Here is a 26,042-nt window from a genome sequence, read left to right as displayed (position 1 = left end):
TTCCTACTGACTGCAAGCCCCATAGGTCTAAAGGAATCTCACGTTATTGTCTTGGCTTGCTGCTCTGATTAGCAACAATTTTGAGCTACTTGTTACACGCCAATTAGCACTTTGGGATTTTCCTTTTCCATACAACGCAGGATTTTCTTTTAACAGGAGGACTGCTGGGAAAAAGGGCTTCTCCAAACTTGCAATCCTGCCAATGACCAGAGCTGAAGGAGCACAGAACAGGCAGGCACCCGGGGCTCTAGTCAGGGCTGCCGCCGCCTCCTCTAACACACTGGGAAAGGAATCTCATCCTGAGCTTCAGCCTCCCCATGGGTCCACGCAGGCTTCAAGAGAGGGCACAGAAACCTGAGGGAAAGGGTACCACCCACCTGAAGCGTTCACTTCTAGGAGGCAAATCTCAGTGCTCTTCGGCGACACTGCAGGGTTGAGCCCTGCCCAGCATCCTGACTGAGCGTAGTTCTTTGCAGCCTCCTGGGCCTCCGGTGTAATGGAAAAAGCAATGACCCTGGAGTCCAAGGGCTGGGGTTCAGATTCTGGCTCTGTCGCTTACTAGCTGGGACATGGGGGATATTAATCTCTACTGTGCAAGGTGTTGTAAGGATTAAAAGTGACACCACACGGTAACCACACGGTAGCACTCCATAGAGTGGCGGCACTTGTCAAATCAAGGGAGGAGGGAGGACCAGAACCAACACAACAAAGCACCATAAGCAAAGCCAACTACAACTTTGCCTCCTTCAGAGCTGGGTGGGGCCCCTCCCCCACCTCCCTTCTGTACAGAGCAGCCCTCAAAGTCAGCATTTCACACACACAGGTCTCCTCCATTTCATTTTGTTGCTTTGCAAGTGAATGCCCAGTGGGCAGTCATTTCAAAGTAGTGGCCAGCTGGGCTTGCGGGTGGCTGCCTGCTGAGAGTGGCTGAAAGGGCCTCTGAGGCCTGAGAAAGCCACCCCTGCTCTCCCCTGTGATTTTCACCAACAGACAAAATTCGGCAAGTGAATTAATCTCTTTTAAAAAGAGCAATGCTTGTGACAGAGCATGGTGTCTCCGAAAAGGTTAGGATTCCATCATCCCTGAGATGATGAGTGGAATGCTTAATGCGGGTTGCCACTCAGGGCAGAGCAGCCTGTGTCCGGGGGCTGGGCACTGCAGGCCTTTCTGGGCTCCCTGCAGACTTGTGGAAGACCCTTCCCTAATGAACTAGGTCTTCTGCCTGGCAGGGCAGTAGTGGGTGACACTCACTGGGGGTGGTCCAGGGCAGTGGACAAGGAGGTCACACTAGCAGTCTGGAGTAGAAGCCCAGCTCTTGCACAGATCTCAGGCAGTAGTGGGGGCCAGGGGAAGAAGCAGGATGGATTTGGTCCACATGCAGGCTCCGGCACTTACTGGGTGGGCAGGAATGGATGAATGAATGACCTAGCCTCTCTGAATTTCACTTGGTCCCTTCATCTGAGTGACAGCTCATGCTCTCTGAGCCTGTTTCCACATCTGTTAAAAATGGAGAGGACCCCAGCAGCCCTACCCTATAGGTCACACGGGAGTACCATGAAGAAACAATGAGACAAAATATAGAAAAATGCTAGCCATGCAATAAAGGACTGGACAAACAGAAGAGCCTGTGCTATTATTATTTCCAGTTAGTACCTACCCCATTTTAAGGAAGGAATAGTAAAGGAGGATATGTGTGAAAGGTGTACACAGAACTTGGACCATATGTGCTCAAAATTTGCTGTGGATTGATAAATAAACAGTCTCAAATCCCGAGGCAAGGGCAGTGGTAGAATAAGGGTACCCTAGCCCAAGACCTGAGATTTGCATAGGAGACTAACACATCACGGCAGGGGTTGGGGGGCGGGGGGCAAAGCTGCTGTGATCAGGGATCCAGGAGGGTTCTGAAGGCTGGGGACCAAACACAAAACAATTAATGGAAAAGAGCATGAGAGGGTCAAACTTTCCCTTCCTGCTGTGAGTGCTTCTGCATTCTTTTAAATTTTATTTATTTATTTATTTGTAGCAGTGAATATACTATTGCTTTTTTAAGCAAAACTTTCTTAGGGGGAAAAAACCTTCCCCTTTCTTTCTGCAAGAAGCCTGTGCTAACCTGTATCAACACTTAGCAGTTTCCTTGTGTCCCCCACCCACCCAGTGAGTGTGGCCCTCCAGACTCCTCACTCCCTGCCCTGGCACCACCGCCACACGTGGGCTGAATGAGTACATGTCTACAGCACGTCCCTACACACTCACCAATATACCTCAGTCTTATGTTGGAAGTTACCTGTTCTGTACTGGTGGGCCTGTCTTTTTCAAAGAACTTGGGCTCCTGTGTATATGTGGGAAAGTGTGGGTGTAGCTTCTCAGGCTCAGGGCTAGGAACACTTAAGATGCAGGCCTGGAGCTGGAGGTCATGGATTCTAGTCACAGCTCTCTCAGTAACTAGCTGTGTGATCCAGATCTGTCTCTCTGCGCCTCCCCTTTCTCTGTGGTAAAATAACAGAACAAATGATTTCTTAAGTCCCTCCCAGTCCTGAAATCTCGGGATTCTAAATACATATAACATCAAAATTTGAGAAGTGGATTCCTAACAGATACAGGCATTAACAAGACTTCCAAAGAAAAGACAAGTCCCCCGGCTGCTGTCTGTAGGAGGGAGAGTCCCAGAAAGAGATTATGGGCAGTTTTGAGTTATTCTGGCTAACCAGCTCCTCCACTCAGGGGAGGGAGGTACCACTTGATTTTTCTTCCTCTTTCTTTATGACCAATCAATACAAAGCGGCCACTGAACTTCAATCGTGCATTGTTCCAACTGATTTCCGGATCCTTTGCATTAACTGGCTCTCAGCTGCAGCTGGGGTGGGGGCTCCAGGGTAGGGAGCCCTGGCCCACCTGCATCAGAGGCCTGGAAGCAGTGAGCCATGCAGACTAAATCATGATCACTATCTGGGCAACAGGGCTCTGGCTGGAGCCTCGCAGAAGGTCCTGTTTACAGTAATAACAGCACCAGGCCAGGCTGTCTGAGCAGAAGCAAGGCGCCTGGGGCTAGAATCCACACGCACAGCCTCCATCTGCGCCTTATCTACCCAGTCAACCAGGGCTGAGAGGGGCAGGGCAAGGGAGGAAGGAGGCTGCTCTCAGAGCCCAGCTCGGGCCAGCGGACTTCAGGCAGGCTCCTAGTGCTCTAACCCCACAAACACAAGGCCTCTCTGGCATCTTCTACATTTGCTACTTGAACTAAGCATTCTCCTTCAAGGCCCCTCTTGGGACCCATCCTCTAGGAAGCTCTGGAGGTGCTCTTCTTACTAGGGAGATAGCCCACTCCAGCAATGCCATACCAGAACTGCTCCAAAGGGAAGCTGATGAGCAGTGAGGGAGGAGAACAACAGGCATTTATGCAGCCTGCAAGCTTCATAACTAGTTATTTCCTATTATATAGGTTTTTAATTCCTAGATGTAAAGGATGATCTGAAAAGATCAATCAGTCCTGTCCTTTCTTCTATATACATACAAACATGGAGGTTCACAAAGCATCAGCCTTCAACTACACTAATTTGGATATAAGCCTGTATCTTTCTCTTCCAGACTGACTGTGGCAGGTTATGTTGACCTCTCTGAACCTCAGTCACCTAACCTTATCAGCCTATCAGACCTACCTAAAAAAGGTGCTGAGCTTGACCAAAAGAAATAGCATATGTCAAGCACTTATATTTTCTAAAAGTTAACTGTCATTACCACAAGTGTTCTACTTGTTCATAAGTACACAGCAGAGGAGCTGTATCAGACCCTCACTGAATATTGCTGGATTGAACAGAATGAAGTCCAATGCTGGGTGACCATTCTTCATCCCATCTCTCATAGTTTCTAGCAGGAACTTGACACACATGAAAGTGCAGAGATTATTTTTTTAAACTTTATTTTAAAATGATGTCAAGCGTACAGTGCAGTTATAAAAATAGCACAAAAAACCTCAGCCTCTGTCCTTCATTCAGATTCTTGTTACATTTGCCTCTTGTGCTTAACCACTCCTTTTCTCTATTTTTTCCTGGACCATGTGAGAGTTAGTTTCAAACATTATGACCCTTTACTCCTAAATACTTCAGCACATATTTCCTAGGATGAGGCTAATCTCTTACATAACCACCAACCAACAATGATCAAATTTGGGACACTTAACAATGATAAAATATTTTTATCTAATATTCAAATTTTGCCAACTACCCCAATAATATCCTTTATAGCAATTTTCCCTGTAAAACAGATATAAGCCAGGACCAATGTTAGAATCAGACATTGCATGTGTCTTCAGTTTCCTTTCACCTAGAATAGTTGCTCAGGCTTTCTTTGATTTCCATAATTCTAACACTGCTGTAGAGTAAGGCTAGTTTGTTTGTAAAATGTCCTTCAGTTTGGATAACGATTTTTTAAGGAACCTATCTTCTATTATTCACCCACTCATTCCACAAACTTTTCATGAGATTGTAGTTATTATAGGATTCTGAGCAGGATAAGTTCCAGTGTCCTTGCCTTCAAGGCACTCACTGTTCAGCTCCACATCTGACAAACAACTAAAATATAAGGGAGGACCCTGGAGAAGGTACCATGCAAGTGTAGGTCAGAGCAACAGAACCACAGGGACAACTTTCTGGAGGCAGAGGCATGAGTAGTGCCAGAAATGACAGGCAGAAACCCAATTCCCCTAATGACCTCCTACGGTCCTCCTGAGGAAATCTCTGTTTCCCCAAGCAGTGTGTCCCGGGGCTGGAATGCAATAAAACATGAAAAGCAACAATACAAGGCTAGAAAGGGGAGGGAGAGGCCCAGGGCACCCTTGTCTGGGTACCACTGCCCAGGGCTATATGCTCTGTCCCCAGCTGCCCTGGCAACTTGGTGACAAGAAGGAAAGCCCTGTCTAGGCAGCTGAAGTGTGGGGAAGGGCCATGGGCGCCACCTACTGGCACCGAAGCAGGACTCTAGGCTGCTACGGAGGGCAGCTGGGCAGCCGGCTGGGTTTCCAGAAAGCTTGTCATGTGTGCTATGGCAGTGAGACACAGAAGTGGCTCAGACTTCCCAAACAGGGCTGGCACTTGAACCACCATTGCCAAGGTCCAGAACCGCATGAGCTTTCAGTTAAAGACGACTATGCAAAATACCTGGCCTCCTAGGGGCACCTGGGTGGCTCAGTGGGTTAAAAGTCTCTGCCTTCGGCTCAGGTCATGATCCCAGGGTCCTGGGATCGAGCCCCGCATCGGGCTCTCTGCTCAGCAGGGAGCCTGCTTCCCTCTCTCTCTCTGCCTGCCTCTCTGCCTACTTGTGATCTCTGTCTGTCAAATAAAATAAAAAATCTTAAAAAAAAAAAAAAAAGGTGACTGGCCAGTAAGTGGCAGCTTGGGACTGGGACCCATGCTCTCTCTGCTGAACCACACTGTCTTCAGGGCACATATCCCATTTTTTCATCCTTCTTTCCCACATTTAAGCTGGGGCCAGCACACCACAGGAATCTGAAGGGACTAATCAATGACAAAAAATGATAAAGAAGGAAGAGACTTAAGTAGAAAGGAAGGATCTGAGGGATGAAGATACTCTATTTAGTTCTGCTTTCTAGACCCTTCTCTCCTAGAAGAAATCCTCTTCTCCTAGACTCAAGATGAGACAGGCCAATCCATCCTTCTTCTTCCTCATGGTAGTCTCTGCACAAGCTCCACAACTTTTATACTCAAACACCAATACGATGCATTAAAGTGCTCTTGCCTTTAGGTTAAAACAAACTTGGCAAACAAAACCAATCAAAAGGTTGTAGAAGCACAGGAAGGCCTGGTTCTCAGCAGAATGGGCTGACTGCAAGCTTAACAGAATCTAGGAGTGCCATGCAGCTGCCAAAAAACCTAGTGCAAATTCAGGCCATATTAATAGAAGCGTAAAATATGTAACAAAGGGGATAACTGCCCTGCTCCTCACAACTGTGGTCATGCCACAATTCAGAAATGGCACCAAAATCTGGGGGCCATTTCATTAGGAAATGATAGGATGGGGAGAAGACTTGAAAGCACAGTTTAGGGAACCAAGGCTTATTTAGCTTGGGGTTCTGTCTCCTAATATTTAAATGTCTGAAACAGGAAAAGGAAGCTGTGTAGTCGTAGAGGACAGAGCAGGGGCTAAAAGGGGCAGCTGCAGAGGAAGCTAATGCATAATGACAGCCCACTACATGTCAAGTGCAAGGCCAGTACTTTTACACATACCACTTCAGAAAGCACTATAAGATAAAATGTTTTTCTAATTACAAAGTGCCATTGCTTACATTACTCCAAATGTCCAGAAAGTCTTGTATCCAAATACAACCTATCTCTAGGCCCAGAATAAACACCACCTTGTCTATGAAGCCTTAACTTGTCTTACGTACTAATTATAATTCTCTTACCAGACTGCAAGTTCTTGAAAGGCAAAGGTCATCATGATACATGTTTATGCTCCTCCTCAATGCCAAATAGGGCATAAGGCTTATAAGGACCTTAAGAATAAATGCCAAGAAAAAAAAGAATAAATAAATGCCAAAGAATATATACAAATGGCCAGTAAGTACATGAAAAGATGCCCGGTGGATGGATCATTAGCCATCAGGGAAATGCAAATCAAAACTACAGTGGGATATCACTTCACACATACTAGGATAGTGATAATAAAAAAGACAGAAAATAAAAAGTATTGACAAAGACTGGAGAAATCAGAATGCTCATTTATTGCTGGTAAGAAGGTAAAATGGTACAGCCACTTCGGAAAACAGTCTGGTAGCTCCTTAAAATGTTAAACATAGAGTTACCATATGACCCAACAGTTCCATTCCTAGAAATCTTCCCAATAGATATGAAAACAAACATTCACACAAAAATTTATACATGAATGTTCAGAGCAAAACTACTCACATTAGTCAAAAAGTAAAAACACAAATGTCCATCAACTGAGGAAAGAATAAATAAAATGTGATATATCTATACATGGAATATTATTCAGCCACAAAAAGGAACGAAGTACTGATATGTGCTACAACATGGATGAATCAAGAAAACATAATGATAAGTGAAAAAAACCAGCCACAAAAGACCACACTGTCTGATTTCATTTATATGAAATGTCCAGATAGGCAAATCCATGGAGACAGAATGTAGATTAGTAGTTTCTAAGGTCTGGTGGGAAGGTAGAACAGGGATTGACTGCTAATGAGACTAGGGTCTTTTTTGGGGTGAGGGATTGATGAAAATATTCTAGAATGAGATAGTGGTGATTGTCACATAATTTTGTAAATGTACCAAAAAACACTGTACTCTTTAAAGGGGTGAATTTTATGGTATATGAATTATATCTCAAAAAAAAAAAAAAGAAAAGAAAAGAAAAGAATGAATGAATGAATGGTTATTCAATCAGAGTCTGCTTATTCTTCAGGAGGCAGAGAGGGCTTCATACCTAGAGAAGTTCAACTGAGGGCTGGATGTTTCCCAGCAAAAACCTTTTTTGGTGGTGGTGGGGTGGGGGGTTGGTAAGAAAAGCTAAACAGGGACCTGAATACTGAAGAGTAAGTGAGGCCAGAAACCAAAGTGCCTTGGATCCTGTCTACCCATGCAGGGGCTGTAACTAAATGTCACCTGCCTTGGAAAGGATCCTGGCCTGCCTGCTGGACTATGAACCCCTGGGAATTCAGAGGCCTCCCCCAATTGTTTGTGCTTTACACCCTGTCCCTGCTCACTATCCAACTGTAAAAGCTGGTCAAACACACAGACTTCATGGGAGGCCTTGGTGCTATCCCCCCAAACAAAAGGGCATTGAGATGGAAGCCTCGGCTCAACCTCAGAGAGGATTCTTAGGCAGCCTTCCTGGGCCTCCCATCCACATGAATGGAGGGCCCGGAGCCCAGCCAGCCTGGCCAGCTGCTGTACCCTCCTGCTGGGCAGCCTCTGGAAAATAAACAGGGTTTCATTCGACCCATCAATCAGCCAGCCGGACTCTATCTGTACTATGTGCCTTGGAGTGCCCAGCCAGCCTTGTGTGGAGCCAGGAGGAGGTGCCATCCACCTTGCTGTGACAGCACAGCCTAGGTGAGGAGACATGAGCATGAGAGGCAAGGAGGCTAAAACCCTACGTGATACTGTATGGTGCAGACTTTAAGGCCATGGGAATGTGATATGAAAGCTCACCGCGGGCTAGAACAAGTAGTGAACTGAACTGAGAAAAGCACACACTTTGGGTCTCAGCTTAAATCTCAGCTCCACTATTTATTAGCTGTGAGGTAGTGCGAAATTTAAGCCTCAAGTTTTCTCATCTGGAAAATGGATATAACACCATCTGTTCTGCAATACTGTAGCAAGAAAGGAAAACAATACATATAGAGTATCTAGTACTCTGCCTCAGACAGAGTGGATATTTAATAAACGACAGCTATTATTACCAGTGAGGGAGAGCTTTCTAGAAGAGGAAGGGGTTGAGGTGGGCGATGAAGCACGAATTAGAGATCCTAGAGAGAAGGACTGGTGGAGCTGAAAGCACCACAAAGGCTTCCAGGTAGGAGTAAGCTGCATGTTTGGGACAGTGAGAAGCCATGTCTGACTGGAATAGGGTTCTTGGGATGGAGGGCAAGGCCAGACTTGCCTGGTAGGAGTACAGGGCAGTGAGGGGCAGGGGGAAGGGTGTTGGTAAAGAGCAGAGGGAAGGACAGAAAATTCTTCAGGAGCCTTGTAGATTCCCAAAAAGGCAGACACAAGTGGTTCTCCCTCTAGCTAAAAAACACTTCCTGAACAGAAAAAGGGACCCTGGAAGAGTGCTGAGGAAACTGTGACCACAGCAAACCTCTCTCTGCCTCAGGCTCCTCATCTGTACAATGAAGCGGTATGCCACTTCCAAGTGGACGACTTTGGAAATTACTCAAGTAATCCTCATTCCTGTTTCATCATCTGTGAAATGGGGCTATTATTAGTTGCACAGTTGTGAGGATTTAGTGATTAGAGACTCACATAATACCTGCCTCAAAAAAGGTATTCAATAAACATCAGCTACTATCAGTAATATTTAACAGTATTATTAAAGTATTACTTTGTAATATTTTATAGTACAAACCAATATATATATAAATTATATGCACAAAAAATTATGCTATTAAAAAGTAATATCCCATAAAAAGTAAATAAAATTCTCAATATATGTTAAGTTCTTAAAAAAAAAAAAAGGAGTAAAACTAAGCATGATAGCCTGTGTAGTTTTTTGCCCCACTTACTATTTATTTACCTTGGCTTTGTTAGTCTGGAAGGTTTCTGAATGCTCACACTAAAAGCTTAAGAAACATGTACAGGGCAACAACTGAATATTCAGAAAATTCTATCCATTACCTTATTTACTGGGCAGTGTAATTAACAACACTTAGTAACAAAACTTACTATATACAGAGCATTCAGTATGTGCTAGGCATAGCACTAAGCAGCTTCTCTCATTTAATTTTCTCATTTACTACTTACAGCAAAGGTGTGAGGTAGGTCAATCATTATCTCACTTTGCAGAGGAAGAATCTAAGGCCAGAAGAGGTTAGGCACCTTTCCCAAGGCCACAGAGCTGACAAATGACACAGTTGGAATTCAACCCTTGTTTTCTCAGACTCACAGCTGGGAATCAAATCTTGCTTTCTCAGACTCCAAAGTCCTTACCACTGGGATTCCTGCCAGTGATATGAGAGCCTCTGACAGACCCACTGACTGAGTCAGAGGGGAGAACCACTTACTGCCTTAGGAGTCTGGACCTGGGACTTCTGATCAAAAGGAGGAAAGGGAAGGAACTAAGAGTAAAAGAGCCTCAAAAATCAAGTGATATTAAAAAAAAAAAGTGAGTTTTTCTGAGAAAGCTTTCAAACAGGGCAGGGACATAGCAGGAACTGTGAGGCAAGAGGCAAAAGTGAGTATCGTAAGCCCAGCGACATATTTAGCTTGACTACTTTCATTGTTCTTGGATTTCTCTCCCTCAGTTTCCGGGAAAATCCCTTGGGAAAAAGCCAACTGGTTCTAGCTATGCTGATAGGATTTGTGTTATGGTCATGACTGAGCTGGGATTTTCAAGAAGCAGCACTCGGGCCACAGCAATAATGCTGGGGAGACAGAGCCTGCAGGCCCCTGCTGCGGGACCCTGGGGCACTGCAGTTTTGGGACCTATCCTGCCTCGGTGGCTGGATCAGTGCCAAAGAAGATCCTGGCACACACAGGCTGGTAACAGACTGGCTCCTTATGTTTCTCAGCCATCAGAAAGGTTGTTGATCACGTCAACCCAACTACCCCGCTGGCACCACCAATCGGTTACCATTGCTGTTAGAATGAAGACAAAGCTCCTCACTATGTCCTCTAACACTTAATCTAGCAGCCCCCACCCACTCCCCCGGCTGCAAGTCCCTGCCCTTTTTAGTCCATCACACTTATCATCACTCCTTCTTCCACTGGGTCTTTGCAAATCAAAGTTCCTTCTGCCAGGAAAGCTCTTCTGCCCTTCTTCACCTAGGTTAACTCCTCACTAGAGTTCAAGCTTCCTCTGGGAAGCTTTTCTTCACTAGAAGAAATTCAGAAGGGGCTCTAGGATTCTCTTTACCCTCCCTTGCAGCACCTGTCACAGCTGTAATTTTTCTTTCTCTCTCTCTTTCTGTAATTTTATATTTGCACAATCAACATCTGAGTAGGCTTTAAGCTCTGTGTAAGTATTTTTGGCTTACCACCAATCCATCAGGGCCTAGCCAAGTGTTAGCACATAGCAGACACTATTTGTTGAATGAATAAAGGAGGTAATTCCCCATTTTTATATTATTTTTTTCAAAAGGAGGTCAGTTCTCTGCTTATAGGTTTAGTGTAACTGCAATTAACTATTAACATTTGCCTAACTCTTTACCATTTACAAAACACTTATGCGATATTCAATAAGTGCTTTTATTTTTCATTAAGCACTTATTAACCAGCACATGAATGGTGACGAACAACTGCAATGCTCTGCCATCTATATAACTCACAGTTAAGGGACCAAGGCCACACAGACAAGAAGCAGTAGGGCAACACTAAAGGCTCCATCCCAGGGTTGGGCTCCCTTTCAGGGACATCCCTCCTCCCTACATGCCACCCCCATAGGCCTTAGCTTTTCTCTGCTTCTGCACCTGGCCAACCACCTGACTCTCCTAGGCTTCTGTGCAGCTGACTGTCTGCTTCCACAACTCACCTAACTATGAAGTTCAGAAAAAGCTACCAATCTAGTCTTCCCCAACTACCTTCTATCACCAGGGAGCAAGTAAGCAGAGACCCAGTCACACACCTCTGCAGAACTGCTTACCTGGTGCTTCAGCATGTGATCTGGGCCTTTCCAAAGGGACTTGGTTTTCTCTGCAGTGCTCAACACTGGGAACTGTATTTCAAAGTTCTTGTGGGGCCCCCATTAACATGATTTGGAGACTAACATTAATATGATTTGGAAACTAAGACTCAAAGAGGTAAGTTCTGTGACTTATTATGGGTCCCAGAGCCAGTCTGAAGTGGAACCCAGATCTGCTCATTCTAAAAATCTTGTATTCTTTCTGTAATATTCCACTGCCCTCTGACATCCCCAGTATTCAAAAAGTCCATGGGTGTTATACCCCAGCACTCAAAAACCAGTGTGATGATCTTAAGGAACTCTCATAAGCATCAAATTAGAAGTGTGATGCCAGTTAGGCCTTGACCTTTGGTCTAGAATAAAACTTGTTTCAATCAACTGTAAACCACAAGGACACTTAAATATTTACTGGTTAAGAGAGCTGGATGTTTGGTTGCTCTGATGCCATCATTAATATCTTCCCATCCAGCCCAAATGATACAACAATCAATAAACAGACAGCCTCTCTGAAGACCTGAGACAGCCAAATGTATTTACCAGCCAGGGTTTTTGTTAATTAGATAAAATCCCTGGATCAATGTGCAGAACATTTACCTATGCTGTAGCTGAGCACATTCTGGACACCTTAGTCCTGGCATAGGGACAGCAAGTGCCTCAAGCCCCAAGCTGGGGCATCCAGGGACAAGAACCAAACCAAGCAATCGATGTAAAGCTAGAACAAATGTGTTTAACTCTCAACAAAATCTAACTCTTTCTTCTTTCCTGAACTGTAAACCAAATCAGACTTTTTTCCAAAGGCATCTAGTAAACAAGTCTGAGCTGGTATTAATTCCTTGATTTTCTAAAACCATGAAACCAGAAATCAAAATGAGATAACAAAACAATCTCTAGGGGTGCCTGGACGGCTTAGTCAGTTAAGCATCTGCCTTCAGCTCAGGTCATGATCCCAGGGTCTTGGGATGGAGCCCCTCCTCAGGGAGCCTATTCCTTCCTCTACCTCTGCCTGCCATTCCCCCTGCTTCTGTGCTAGCACACAGGCGCTCTCTCTCTCTCGCTAATAAATACATAAATAAATCTTTTTAAAAAATCTCTAAAGTGATCACTGAGATTTTTTTTTTTTGAGAGGCAACATAGTATATACAGTGGGAAGAGTCAGAATGACGCACACATTCAACTGCCTAGTTGAAATCTTCACCTGAGTATCTCACTAGCATGTCAACTTTACCATGTTTAAAACTGAGTTCATAATCTTTTCCTACGAACCCAGTAGCACTTTCATCTGAGCGAACAGCATCTACACAGCTGAAATTCATTCTTAATACCTTCTTCTCCCTAATCAGTGATATCCAATTCTATTCATTCATTCAACATTCATTTATTAGTACATATGACATATCAGGCACTGTTAGTGCTCTAACCACCACCCAGTCCTGTCTAGCTTACTTTCTCCATCTCTGCTGACATCTTAGTCCAAGTCATCACCTGCCATCAATCTCTTCTAAACTATTCCAGTCGCTTTCAACCAGTCTTCCTGCATCCACCATGGCTCTCTATCCAATCTATTCTCCATGGAGCAACTAGGGAGATCTTTTACAATTACAGATCTAGATCATGTCACCAGGTCTTTCTCTCATTTGTGCGTGCGCTCTCTTTCTCTCTCACACACACAAGTGTACAGGGTTAAAATTCTTTAGTGGTTGCCCAGTGATCTTAGTAAAAACAAAAATCATCACCATGGCCTACAACCCAGTGTGGTATGGTCCTTGCTTAACTCTCCAGCTTCAGTTTATGTCACTGTGCCCTTGCGCTCTAGAGTCCAGTCAGATTGGCCTTTTCTCAATTCTTGATGTCTTCACATCTGTTCTTGACTTAGGGCCTTCCACCCTACTGCTCCCTCCAACCAAATGTAATTCCGCCTTTGTCTTCATCCTTCAGAGCTCACTTCAATCTCATGTACTCCAATGCTTTCCCTTACTGATATATACCCTCTCCTCCACTCCTCCTAGATCCAAGGTTAGATTCCCAAGTGCCTTGTCCTTCCCTTTTTAAACAAGTTTGAAGATATAATTAACATACCATGTAATCCACCCATTAAAAGTGTACAACTCTATCATTTTTAGTATATTCAGAGCTGTACAATCTCACTACTAACTCCAGAACAGTTTTATCATCCCCAAAAGAAATTCCTGACCCATTAGCAGTCAATCCCTATTTCCTCCCAACACCAACCTCTCCAGTCCTTGGCAATAACTAATTTATTTTCTGTCCCTATGGATTTGTCCATTCTGGACACTATATGAATTGAATCATACGGTATGTGACAATCTTTTGTCTGACTTCCAGTTAGCGTAATGCTTTCAAGGTTCACTGACGTTGTAGGATACAGCAGTACTTCATTGTTTTGCACTGATGCATAATATTCTACTCCATAGCTTTGTCGTATTTTTATTTATCCATTCAACCACTTATGGACTTTGGGGTTGTTTTCCTCTTTGGGGTATTAGGCATAAAAATGCTATGAACATTCATGTTCATGTCTTCCTTTCTCTGGGTTATGTACCTAGGAGAAGACTTGCTGGGTCATAAAGTACCTCTATGTTTAACATACTGAGGAAATGCTAACCCTTTTCCAAAGTAGTTCCACCATTTCACATACCCAGCGGCAATACGGGAGGGTTCCAATTTCTCCACATCCGACAAACACTTGCTATTATCTTTCTGCTTACAACTATCCTAATAAGTGTGAAGTGGTATCTCATTGTGGTTTTGATTAGCATTTCCCTAATGACTAATGACGTTAAGCATCTTTATGTGTGGGTATTGAGAATCATGTGTGCTCATTTGAGTATCTTTTTTAGAGAAATATCTATTCAGATTCTTTGTTCATTTTTTTAAAAAGATTTTACTTATTTATTTAACAGAGAGAGAGAGAAAGAGAGAGATAGCACACAAGCAGGGGAAAGAGCAGGCAGAGCAGGCAGAGGGAGAAGCAGGCTCCTGGCAGAGAGAGAAGCCCGATACGGGACTAGATCCCAGGACCCCAGGATCATGACCTGAGCTGAAGGTAGCCACTTAACCGACTGAGCAACCCAGGCATCCTTTCTTTGTCCGTTTTTAAATTCAGTTATCTTTTTATTGATGAGTCAAAGAGTTCTTCATATATTCTGGGTACAAATCTCTTATCAGAGATATGATTTGCAAATATGTTCTCCTATTCCGTGGGAGTCTTCTTCACTTTCCTGAAGGTGTCCTTTGAACACAAAGTTTTCAATTTTGATGAAGTCCAATTTATCTACCTTTTTCTGTCTTCTTGTGCTTTTGATGCTTTATCTAAGATGGCTTTGCCCTAACCCAAGGTCACAAAGATTTACGTGTTTTAAGAGTTTTATAGTTTTAGCTCTTACATTTAGGCCTATGATCCATTTTGAGATAATTTTGGTTTATGGGTGAGGTAGGGCTCTAACTGCATTTTTTTGTATGCGGATATCCAGTTGTCCCAGCACCATTTGTTGAAAAGACAAACTGCACTTCATTTTTAAGTACAAAATTTTGTCTGTATAATTAGTCACTGGCTCCCAGTTAGACCGTTAAGTACCAAGAGGGCAGGGTCTGTGTTAATCTTGTTCACCACTGCATTTCCATTTCCAGCATTCAGCCCAATGCCTAGCTCCTAATAAGCACTCACAAACCTTGGTCAAGTGATGTATTATCTCTGTTATTAAGAAATACTCTACAAATCTATGGGTTATAGGTATTATCTCCATGTTACCTAAGCTCATAGAAGTTAGGCAACATGTGCCTTGTTTTGTTGGGTCTCAATTTTGACTCATGTGCCCCATCCTCCCCTAGGAAGGGAGTTAGTGAGCTCCTCCAGGACAGGAATTGCTTCTCCTTCCTCATGCTGTTGCCACCAACACAAATTTAGCTCAGGGCTAGGCACAGAAGACAGGTTGGACAGATGATGACTGAGAGACAAATGGACAATGCCCTCCATGGCCAGGTCCCTCCCTCTCTCCGGTTCCTCCTGACCTCAAACTGTGATCAAGCAACACCAAACAATATATAATTCCCCCTTCCCACCATACACCCTAGGCTGTCTCTTGCCTCCATGCTACCACTCAAGTGGCCCCATTTGCCTGGAATACCTGGCCCTTCTATATCCTAAGCCCTAGAGATATTTAAAGCCATTTCCTCTAGGATGCTTTCTCTGGTCTCACAGGTTGGTTAGAGGCATCTTCTGGGCTCCTGTCTCACAGCACTGATCATACGATGTTGCCACAGTCTCCCCCAGTCTCCTGCATTAAGGGCAAGAATCATGCCTGGTCAGGTATCCCCTGTGCCAAGCATAGGACCTGGCATATGCTCAGTACATTTTGTCAAATGATCAAATAATTCTGGAAAGGGCAGGCAGTCTGAGGTTCAAGACTGATATCACAGGCCTCCTTCATTAGACAATGTTCAAGCTGATGAACAACAGAGTTATGCACTCAGCAGAGAAGTCCAACTCCCTGTTGGGAGAAGGGAAATGGGTAGGGGTGTTATCTTTCACTCAAGTTTGTTCTGAAGGAAATGTGATATCCATTGGGAGAATAGGAGGCCTCACTTTTCCCAGCCCTGAGAGCTCCTCACATGGCTCAGCACAAGCCTGGACAGATGTGTCTTCAGTCTGCCCTATGCCCTAGGTTTCGGGTGAGTGGTTCCTGCATCCAGAAGCCAGGCCTGGGTACGGGCTGAGCCCAGGAGTCAGGCCACCTGCTCATGATGCTGACAGGTGGGACAGGGGCCCAAGACAGGGCTTCCACTCCTGAGGAGTCAGAGCTAAACACACTAACAAGGTTTAAGTGCCTTGGAGGAGGAGGGAAATGGTTGACACACAGGGAGAAAGGAGAAGAAAAGAAGGGAAGAGGAAGGCACCCAGCTTTCTTCTAATATAGCCAATGGAAGTATGGAAATAAGACTCTGGACTGCCTGCTTCAAGTTTACTGAAAAATTAGTAAAAAAGCAACTTTCCCCAAGTTCTGTCGTGCTGGGGAACAGAATATGAAATGTGGGGAAACATACCTGTCACTGCCCTGGGGAGGCATACAATCCAGTGGTTTAAGGTGAAGTCTAGCTCACAACCTTCTTAATATCAAGAACAGAATGTGACCAGTGGCAGATCCTTCCCTGCCCCTCTAGCTAGGAAGGCTCACACCACACACAGTCAGCAAGCACCACATAAAGCAGGTCAACAGTGCCCCCACATCAGGGTGACTGTCCAGAGCTGCTGGCTTAATCATCTCATAAAGTTGTCTGTAAGGATTGCTGATTTGGGGAGCAGTGAACCTTGCTGCTTTTCCTGTTCATGGACTAAGTGCCTCCTCAGTCCTGACAGTCAGCCCTAGTTCTCTCACCCAACCTCCAGCTTCTCTCCTAGACAAGGATCATTCTACTGTCGCAGACTGGCCTGGCCCTTTTCAGATGACTTTCATACCCTCCCAGACCAGAAGGGAGATGAGGCAAAGGAAGGGGAGATCACCATGGGAGGAGTCCAAGAAGGCTTCATAAGGGCTGTAGCACTTGAGCTCAGTCTGGAAGGATTTAAGCAGAGGGTAATGAGTGCAGATACAGAGAGGTGGTTTGTGTAGAGGGCTCATATCCAAGACCTAGAAACTTCAGATTCCATAGTGTCCTTAAAAGGGGATGAAGCCCTTCCCCTTTAATCAGAAGAACCTCAGGCTGCTGCCTTTCACTATCCAGAGCCTTCCTAAGGCTCTAGGGCTAAGGAAGATTGGGGGACACCAAGGCAGACACACAGAGCTCAAAGCCTCAGAGTGGGCAATGGGAAAAGAACGGTAAAGGACAGTATTATTCACCAGATCGAAGTTTTATTCTAAAAACTGATATCATAAACAATACTGATTATACACTTCATGACCTAACCATGAAACTATGTTTAAGTAGTTTTTAAAAATTGAGAATGTGACTCTATCCTGCTATATAGGAAGGTCTCTTGGGAGGAACTAAAGGCAGGATACACAGGAAGAACCTAAGAGCAGCATGAAGCGCCCATGCAGAGTCTAGGGCATAGAAAAGCTGAAAAAAGACCGGCTGTAGGAATTCAACAGAACTTTCTTCTAGCAAGGGTGGTCAGGCTCTCCCCACCTGCACCTCTGGACCTATCTCTGGTAGCAGGAAAAACTGTAATTGATAGGTTACAGGTCTGCTTCCTTGAGACCAGAGCCTGGGTCACCCCCATCTCCAGTGCCCTCCAGCAGAGGACTATGCATTCATTCATAAGCAGGAACTGTTTTGGGTGAGGAAGAGGAATGTCCTAATTCAGTCCTTTATCTTCTAGAATTTGTCTCATTGAAACAGCCTCTCCCCACTTGTTTATCCTTTACCCTCGTGAATGATCCTAATTAGGTTATTCACCTGCTCAAAGACCTTCCATGTCTCCCCACTGCTTACAGGATAAGAATACAACACTCCTTACCAGGGACATTCCAAGCCTTGCACATTGGCTTCTCTCAAACCACCTGCCCTCTTGCCCCACACCCTGCAACGCTGCACAAGTACCACCTCAGCAGCACCAACATGACCCTGGGCCCAGCAGCCAGCCAGCATCTCCCATTCCCTGCCTTTGCTCAGTTTGTTCGCAACTTTTTGCTTCAGAGTGGGGGGGTTTGGGGGGGGGCACAGGAGGTAAGAAGAGTAGGGGTAAGACTGGTGTGCTAAAAGTCAGGCTGCGTGCCTTGCTCATTTCTGACTCCCTTACAAGGGGTGAAGGGAAGACTGAGTCATCAAGACCAAAAGAGATGACACGACTGGAGGCAGGAGAAAAGCAGCTAGAGACTGAAGATATGCATGAAAGGCCCTTACAATGCTATCCACACAGCAAGAAGGAATGTTCTGCATCACAGGGATCAGATATTCAATCACTTTCTGCATTCTTTTGACAAGTGTTTAATTGCTATCAGAAAAACGTGTATTTCAAAGAGCTAAAATAATCAACACTCAAGGGCTTAATGGACTAGGGTAAACTCAGCCTCCCCTGGGTGACGGGAAAGTGATTCGAGGCATGCTGCTTTACCAATACACCGTCTAAACTTTGCCAGAGGAAAGCAGCACCCTGGCAGTCCTCTGCAGGAGGGCTGACCAATCACTGACAGGTGATTTGAGGGTCAGCAAAGGCCTGAGAGGAGGGGGCAGAGCCAGTTTTGCCCCCTCACGCCCTTGTACTGCAGCAGAAGGAAGCGCGGCTCAGCTGTTTCTGGGGAAATGAAGACGCCACGCACAGCTGGCAGTTATGAATGGCTCTTATAACAACAAGCTGACATCTGTGCTTGGTTTTTAAGATGCATCATTGCATGTTTATTAAACTATTGCTCCATCATATTTATTTGACTACGAAACAACTCCCAGCCCATACTTCTAAAAGTAGTTTATTAAAAACTAAGCCTTGAACATTAATACTCAAAAGCACCCTTGAGAATCAATAATAATGCTGCAGATAAAATGAAAGGGAATCAAAGCAGTAAGTCTTAGTGGGGGTTGCAGATGACTTTCAACACTTTCTTATATGTTCAGGCAGCTGGAGCGAGGAGGAGCACCAAGAGTGTGGCACTGGATGCAGGGGTAGCCACCCCAAACACAGGACTTCCTGTCTAAAATGTGGACATGGTAGCAGAGAAAGGGGGCATCCTGTGACCACCTCGCTTTATACAAAGGGCCAAGAAAGGCCAAGATGAGGCCCAGTGCAGGCCACTAGTTTCACCAAGAATAAAACCTCTGCCCCTAACCAACAGCCCCACACTGATGCTCTGCGCTGGTTCTGGTCTGAGCATCTATCCTGGACACAGAGTGCCCAGCCCCGGCACCAGGCTGAGCCCCAACCTGAGTCCTGTCCCCTACCCAAATACAAACTTCAGATCTAATCTGCCAGTGGTCCTAAGGGGCCCAGCTGAGCCAGGCAGGCTGGAAGAACGCAGTCAGCCCCCAAGCAGAAGCCCAGCATGTGCACCTCAGCCCTTCAGAAAGACCTTTCTAACCCTAGAAGACCTGGCAGAAAGGCTTCTTCCAGCTCCCCACCAAATCCCCAAACCTTTCCACGGGTGCCCACTTGTACCCCATCCAACAACAAACAATAACACATGGGGCCAGTTCCACAAACATATAAGAACAAATTGGAAGATTCAGTAAAGAACCCACAGGATGATGGGGTGCCTGGGTGGCTCAGTAGGTTAAAGCCTCTGCCTTCAGCTCAGGTCATGATCCCAGGGTCCTGGGATCGACCCCCGCATCGGGCTCTCTACTCAGCAGGGAGCCTGCTTCCCCCTCTCTCTCTGCCTGCCTCTCTGCCTACTTGTGATCTCTGTCTGTCAAATAAATAAATAAAGTCTTTAAAAAAAAAAAGAACCCACAGGATGTGGAAGGGACTCTAAATCATGCCCTGCTAAAAATAAGACAGGGGGAGGATCCAGTGATGTTTGGGGCCAAGAACAAAGGAGATACAGGGCTGACTCCCTACTTTAAAAAATCTAAGGGTTGACCTAAGCCAAGAGAGTCCAGGCGATTTTGACTATAGGGAAGTTACAGGGTTCCCTTCCCAGATGAGTGTGAGGATATTCTTCAAGGCAGTACTAAGGACTGAGGAAGGCGTTTGCCCAGCTCAGGCCCTCTTGTGGGGGATAGCAAGTCCTGGGGATCAACACTCACCTGCTGACTTCTTGGACATTGTTGGCACGAGCAGCTTCCATCAGGGCTGCATCTGAAAAGAAAGGGGACACTGGTCAGACCCCTGGCCAGGACCTACCCTCAGAGCTAGCTGCATGGAGGCCCCATTAAAACAATGGAAATGGAAGCACTTTGGAAACAAGTGCTTTGGGGTGCCTGGGTGGTGCAGTTACTAGACTCTTGGTTTTGGCTAGAGTCATGATTTCAGGGTCCTGAGATCGAGCCCCACATTAGACTCCAGGCTGAGCACACAGTCTGCTTGGGTTTTTCTCTCCCTCTCCCTTTCCCCCCCCTAAAATAAAGAAAGAAAGAAAAAAAAGGGAAAAAAATGGCTTTAACAAGGGAAATGGTGCCAAGATATATAAAGAGAAAGCCAATCATCCCCTGCCTACGTGGTAGCCACTGTAAACCCGTCTTCCACATCCATTAGAGCCCAAACCCGTAACTTTTTTTTTTTTAAAGATTTTATTTATCCATTTGATGGAGAGATCACAAGTAGGCAGAGAGGCAGGTAGAGGGGGAGGGGGAGCAGGCTCCCTACTGGGCAGAGCCTGATGAGGGCCTCAATCCCAGGACCCTCAGATCATGACCTGAGCCCAAGGCAGAGGCCTCAACCCACTGAGCCACCCTGGTGCCCTCAAACCATAACTCTTATAGTGCAGGTGATCCAGGTAAAGTGCTAGCAGCTATGCACGGCCTATGCAACCTGATACGTGAACCCCTTCACTCTTCATTAGCTAGAAAGCTCGGACTAGTATGTTTCATGTGGCTGTCATTGTTATTAATCATCCCCCTACCTTGTCCCACTTTCTCCCCCAACTCTGATTTCTCAGGCTAGTTTTGAATCTCATGTCACAAGTCACCAACCCACAGAGGAACAGGCAAGGGTGTGGGCTCCTCAGTTAAGAGCCCTGACCAGGAGCCAAGAGGCCCAACTGTCTGACCCTGGCTCCCGGGACTATGGCAGCCTCTTTCCTCTCAACTCCAGCTTCCATGACTATAAAGTAGATGCAATAATCCTTGTCCTGGAAAAACTAACAAGGATGCCAAGGAGGTGAAATGATGGTTGAAAAATTTCCCAACTCCTCGGTGCCAAGCTCAGCAAAGGGAGACCCAAAAGAGAGGGTTGCAATTCCTTAGATCAGAAAAGCAATGCTAAGCCTGGCCTCCCCTGAGCAGCCTGCAGGCTGTTGGCACCACCTTGTGGCCATAAGGAAAAACTGCATGTCTCGAAAACTAGCAGAGGCAAGATTTTTTGTCATGGAGCTCTGCATGCCTAGCAGGGTTCTGAACACTGGAGAGACTCATACCGAGCCCCGCCTCAGGGATTTCTCAGTCCAGCCAGAGACTCACCCAGCAAAACATGAGAGGAGGCATTGCAGTAAGGTAGAAAGAGCAGAATATGGAGACAGACCTGGGCTCCCACCCCAATTCTGCCACTGACTTGCTGTATGCCCCAGCCAACTCAACTAACCTCCTAAGCCTCACTTTCCTTATCTGCAGAGCAGGGACAAGAGAGCCATCTTGTCATGCATATGCAAAGCAGATCTGTGGTTCAAACATTAGTGTCTCCACCTCACGTGCCAGCCTAGACTCCAGAGTCAGAGGTCTTTCCTGGTTATCTTCCCCCATGGCTCTCTAAGCACACATCCAGGGATGCTCAGGCAGCCCTCGGTTGGAAGAGGAACAAAGCTTCCTCACAGATCACTGTATCCACTCCTCCCTCTTCTGAAGAAAGAAGTGGCTTCTGCAAAGTCACAGGGGGGAATGAAAAGGAGCTTGAGAATCAGGGCCTCCTGGCTCCTACAGGGTACAGTTTCTACCTCACTGTATGGAGGGCCTGAGCTTAAAACTCCAAATCAGGGTACAGGATAGCTAGCGAAGTCTGAAGGGTTGGAAGTGAACATGGTTTTTCATCATTAATTTAGAAAGTAGACAAAGTCCAGACTGGAGCCCCCAGGAACCTCTAAGGCAAGACCCTGTACACCTCCCCCAATACATCTAAGCATACTAGCATCGGACATGCCCTGCTCATGAACTTGCCATGGCTCTCCGCTGCCTACAGGACAAATTCCAAACCCTCCAAAAACCCTCCTGACATCCAGGCCCCACTCCATCTGCTCTCACCTCATTCCAAAGATCCCCTGTCCTCCAACAAGGCCAGCTACCCTTCGAGCCCCTGCAAACACCATGCTGACCTATGACTCCCATATCCATGAAGCCTTTGCATGCAATACAATCCAACTCAAGACACATTTATGGAGTACCTACTAAGTTCCAGATGCTATGGTGGGCAAACAATGTGAAAGTATTAGGGAAAGGAACTTGTATCAACCTGAAAAAAAAGATAAGCTACATTCCTTGCTCTCATGGAGCTCACAATGTCACTCTCCCTTTCATCTCCTGCCTCATCCTACAGAACTCAAGTCCAAATTCCCACCCTCCAGAGGTCTCCTATCTTCCAGGAATGCTTTCCTGACCCTGCTGGCCCTCCAATCACCCAACAAAACATTGTCAGACCACTCACCAGACCCATAGGCCTAACTGCCTGCACTGTCTCCTTAAATGACTCTGTGCTGTTGAGAGTTCCACACCTCCCAAAATTGGGCTCGCAGAGGGTATTCAAAAAATGTCCAAAGTTATAGAATTACAGCATGTCTAAGTCAGAAGAGCCCTTAGAGTCTCTATTTCAACATCCTCATTTTGTAGATGACGAAACAGGGCCAGTGAGGATGAGAAGCAAGAATCCAAAATCACAATGGGACTTAGAGGTAGAACCAGAACAAGATCCCAGAGGTCCTTACTCCCAGTTCAGGACCCTTCCTTTATAGCTGGCCACATCCTGCTCGATAAAATTAGTTCAAGATAGTCCCCACTCTTGCTCCCAAGTCTCAGAGCTTGGGATGCATGAAACCTATGAACACCATGGTTCCTGCCTCCACCCTGAGGAACTACTGAGAACCTGCGTGGCTGGACTCATGTAAGCCAGAAGTCTGGCTGCCTGCTCTCCCAGTTCCTGCTCAACTCCTTGCACCCAGGTGAGATGCCAACCTGGGTCAGCCAGCCCCCATGGTTGCTTTGGGTCTCTAAGGACCCAACTTCTTTGTTTTTCTTCTCCTGCCAACTGCATGGCTGGGCAAGATCACCTCACACCTGAGACCAGGGACAACAAAATCCCTAGGAGGCTGATGGGCAGACCCGGACTGCTGAATTCAAGACTCAAAATAACAGCACTATAAGAGTACTGAGAAATCATTCTTTCCTGTGTAAGGGGGGAACCTGAAACCAGAGAGGAGCAAGGGGTGAGCAGTGACAAAGGTGGCACTGAAACCAAGTCTGTACTCCTTTCTTGGGCCACCTTTCTCGGGAAAACTTTTCCTAAACTATCTAATAGTTGCCGTTAGAACACACAGCAGTTTCTTGGGAGACCAATTAAGAGAGGAATTCGACCAGGCAGAATATTAGTGCATAAAAGGCCTACACTCTAATTTTAGAATGTCTCAATGTTTCCATTGTACAGATGGACAAAGTAATGCCCAAACAAGGGAGCTGACCTATGATAGGAAGTTATCCAACTAAGAGGCACTGAGCCCTCCAGTTCACCAGCCTGCCCCAGTAACCTGACGATGTCTGAGTCCCTACAGGCCTGAAGCTCTGCTGACCTAAATCTATAAGCTACTCCCGCCCTCCAAAGATACGGAGTCGGGTCACTCCTCCCACCTCTGTCTTCCTCGAACCCAGACTGCCCCGATAATCACCCTTGTTAGACGGGTTCTTGCTGTAACAGTGAACCACGAGCGCCGTGGCCAGGGCCCACATGCTCAGTCCGGTCCTGCTGGGGACCCCGTTCCAGCTGTCCTGTCCCGGGAGTGTTTCTTCTGGGCTAGGAAAGCGTCCCGATGTTGCGGCTACGAGGCACGAGGTCTCGGTGAGTCCTCCCTGGCGCCCCCAGGTGGCTGCCCCTTCATGGGGGAGGAAGACTGGCGATGTTCCAGGGCGCCCCCCGACGGCCGCCCTCAACCATTGCGGCTCCCCGCGGCCCGCGGTGGTCACACTCGGGCTGGAGGCACTTCCATGACTCCGGAGCGATGAGGACCTAAGCAGCTGGAGGAGGAGCCGCGGCGCCAGCGCTGTTCTCCTCAACACCAGGGACCCCAGCATCGTGACAGCTGCTTCGATAACCCCCTGGTGCCGGCCCCCGTGCTGGCCGCGTCCAACATGGCTGCCGCGGCGCGTTCGAAGACGCCGCGAACGCGGTGGAATACCGCACTACTTCACGGGAGTGGTAGTCCATAGCCTTAGACTTTTCCGTAGCTGGAGAACAAATAAACTACATTTCCCAGAAAGCTGTGGAACTTGCGTCACAATGACTGCCGACTCAGAGGAGCCTAGTGCATGTTGGGAAGTGGAGTTTGACTGAGGGGGCGTGGTAAAAGGGGAAATGCCTGGGTAGAACGTGGAGATTAGAATTAAGGTTCGATTCCCAGAGCCTCCTGCCAAATTTAGTCAAAATACACGACGCAGGCAGACGCCTGGGTGGCTCAGTTTGGTTACGCCACTCCCTTCAGTTGGGGTCGTGATCCTGGAGTCCCAGAATCCAGTCTGGAATTGGGCTCCCTGCTCAGCGGGGAGTCTGCCTCTCCCTTTGACCCACCCCTCTCTCGTGCTCGCTCTCTCTCAAATAAATAAAAATCATTAGAATTTTTTTTAAAAATGCGACACAGGTTCTGACTACTGCAAGTTAAACAGAGATCTGCAGTAGAAAACTTTTATGAAATGTATGCTTATTTCTTTTAGCCTGAGTCTCTTTTTAGCCTGCGACAGCTTTTCAAAAAAGAAATCTAGGGGAACCAGTACACCTGTAATAACAATTCTCTTTATATTCTTACATAGACTTCCTTTCGGTTGAAGAGCTAACTCCCAGTCTTGTTTTCTCACTTGTGTTATTTTCGAAGGGTTTTCACATGGGTTGTCGCATCGTATCTCATGACAGCTGCATGGGGAAGCTGGGCAAGAAATGTTATTCCTGTCTACAGGAAAGGGAATTTCAGCTCAGAGGTGGAAAAAATTGCTAATCAATCAATTAAAAAAGCTCAGGTCTTCTAATTCGGAGCTCAGTATCGGCACACCCACTTCTTCCTTTCTTTCCCAGACAGTCCACAAGCAAAGGAAGAAGCTATTTTATGCCAGTCCCATCTCTTACTTCTGCCCTTCCTTCTCTCCTCGAACTTCATGTCATCAGAGCCTTCTCTGACGATTTTATTTAAAATAGCAATTCTCTTTCCCACATGCTTCCTATCCTGCCTAATTTTTCTTCACAGTACTTACCAGGTGATATACTGAAAATTAATTGTTTATTGTCTCGCTCCAATAGAACATGAGCCCCACAAAATAGGGACTTTGTTTTTTCTCTCTTACATTACTAGCACTCAGAACAATGTCTAGAACAAAAAGAGCTGCTAAATAAATATTTCTTTGGTAAAAGGATTACTCCTGCTTTATTATCGTGGGGAATGAACATAAACTTTGGAGTGCAGGCAGACCTTGATTTCAATTTTGACTCTTGAGTTTACTAGATGTATGACCTTGGACAAACTTCCTTATCCTTACCCTTTCTCATTGTTAATTTCCTCATTATTATCAAAAATAATACTACATACCTTCAAGAGGATTGCTTGTATTGAATGAGGTAATATGGAGACCACCACCGTCCCTGGCTCACATTAGGTCTTCCAGAAATGGCAGCCAGCAGTGTTTTCCCTGCTCTAGGGGTGCATTGTATTCCCTACTCTAAACTTCTTTTTAAGTTTTTATTTAAATTCCAGTTAGTTAACATACAGTATAATATTAGTTTCAGATGTACAATACAGTGATTCAGCACTTCACGCAACACTAGCACTCATCTCAGCAAGTGCCCTTCTTAATCCACATCACCTGTCTCACCCATCCCCCAC

At 46.0% G+C, this 26,042-nt stretch overlaps 1 protein-coding gene across 3 annotated transcripts in view; it reads right to left on the bottom strand.

Moving 5' to 3' along the window:
• CLPB (caseinolytic mitochondrial matrix peptidase chaperone subunit B) overlaps window positions 1-24,249 on the bottom strand; it is a 138,226-nt gene extending 113,977 nt beyond the window's left edge. For 2 of the 3 annotated variants that reach the window (XM_032853184.1, XM_032853185.1), the window contains exons 1-2: window positions 23,847-24,249; window positions 20,071-20,122 (exon numbers count right to left, since the gene is read on the bottom strand). In XM_032853184.1, coding sequence (XP_032709075.1) covers window positions 20,071-20,122; window positions 23,847-24,249 — 455 coding nt within the window. Of the gene's footprint in view, window positions 1-6,418; window positions 6,476-20,070; window positions 20,123-23,846 lie in introns of those variants that run through there. The other variant, XM_032853186.1, reaches the window with a different exon arrangement.
• Between the last annotated feature and the right edge of the window lie 1,793 nt (window positions 24,250-26,042).

The sequence above is a fragment of the Lontra canadensis genome, unplaced genomic scaffold, assembly GCF_010015895.1.
Source record: "Lontra canadensis isolate GAN:19392208 unplaced genomic scaffold, GSC_riverotter_1.0 scaffold7, whole genome shotgun sequence".
Taxonomy (NCBI): Eukaryota; Metazoa; Chordata; class Mammalia; order Carnivora; family Mustelidae; genus Lontra; species Lontra canadensis.
Note: the sequence above shows the minus strand (reverse complement) of the source record. Positions and strands in the feature narration are given on the sequence as shown.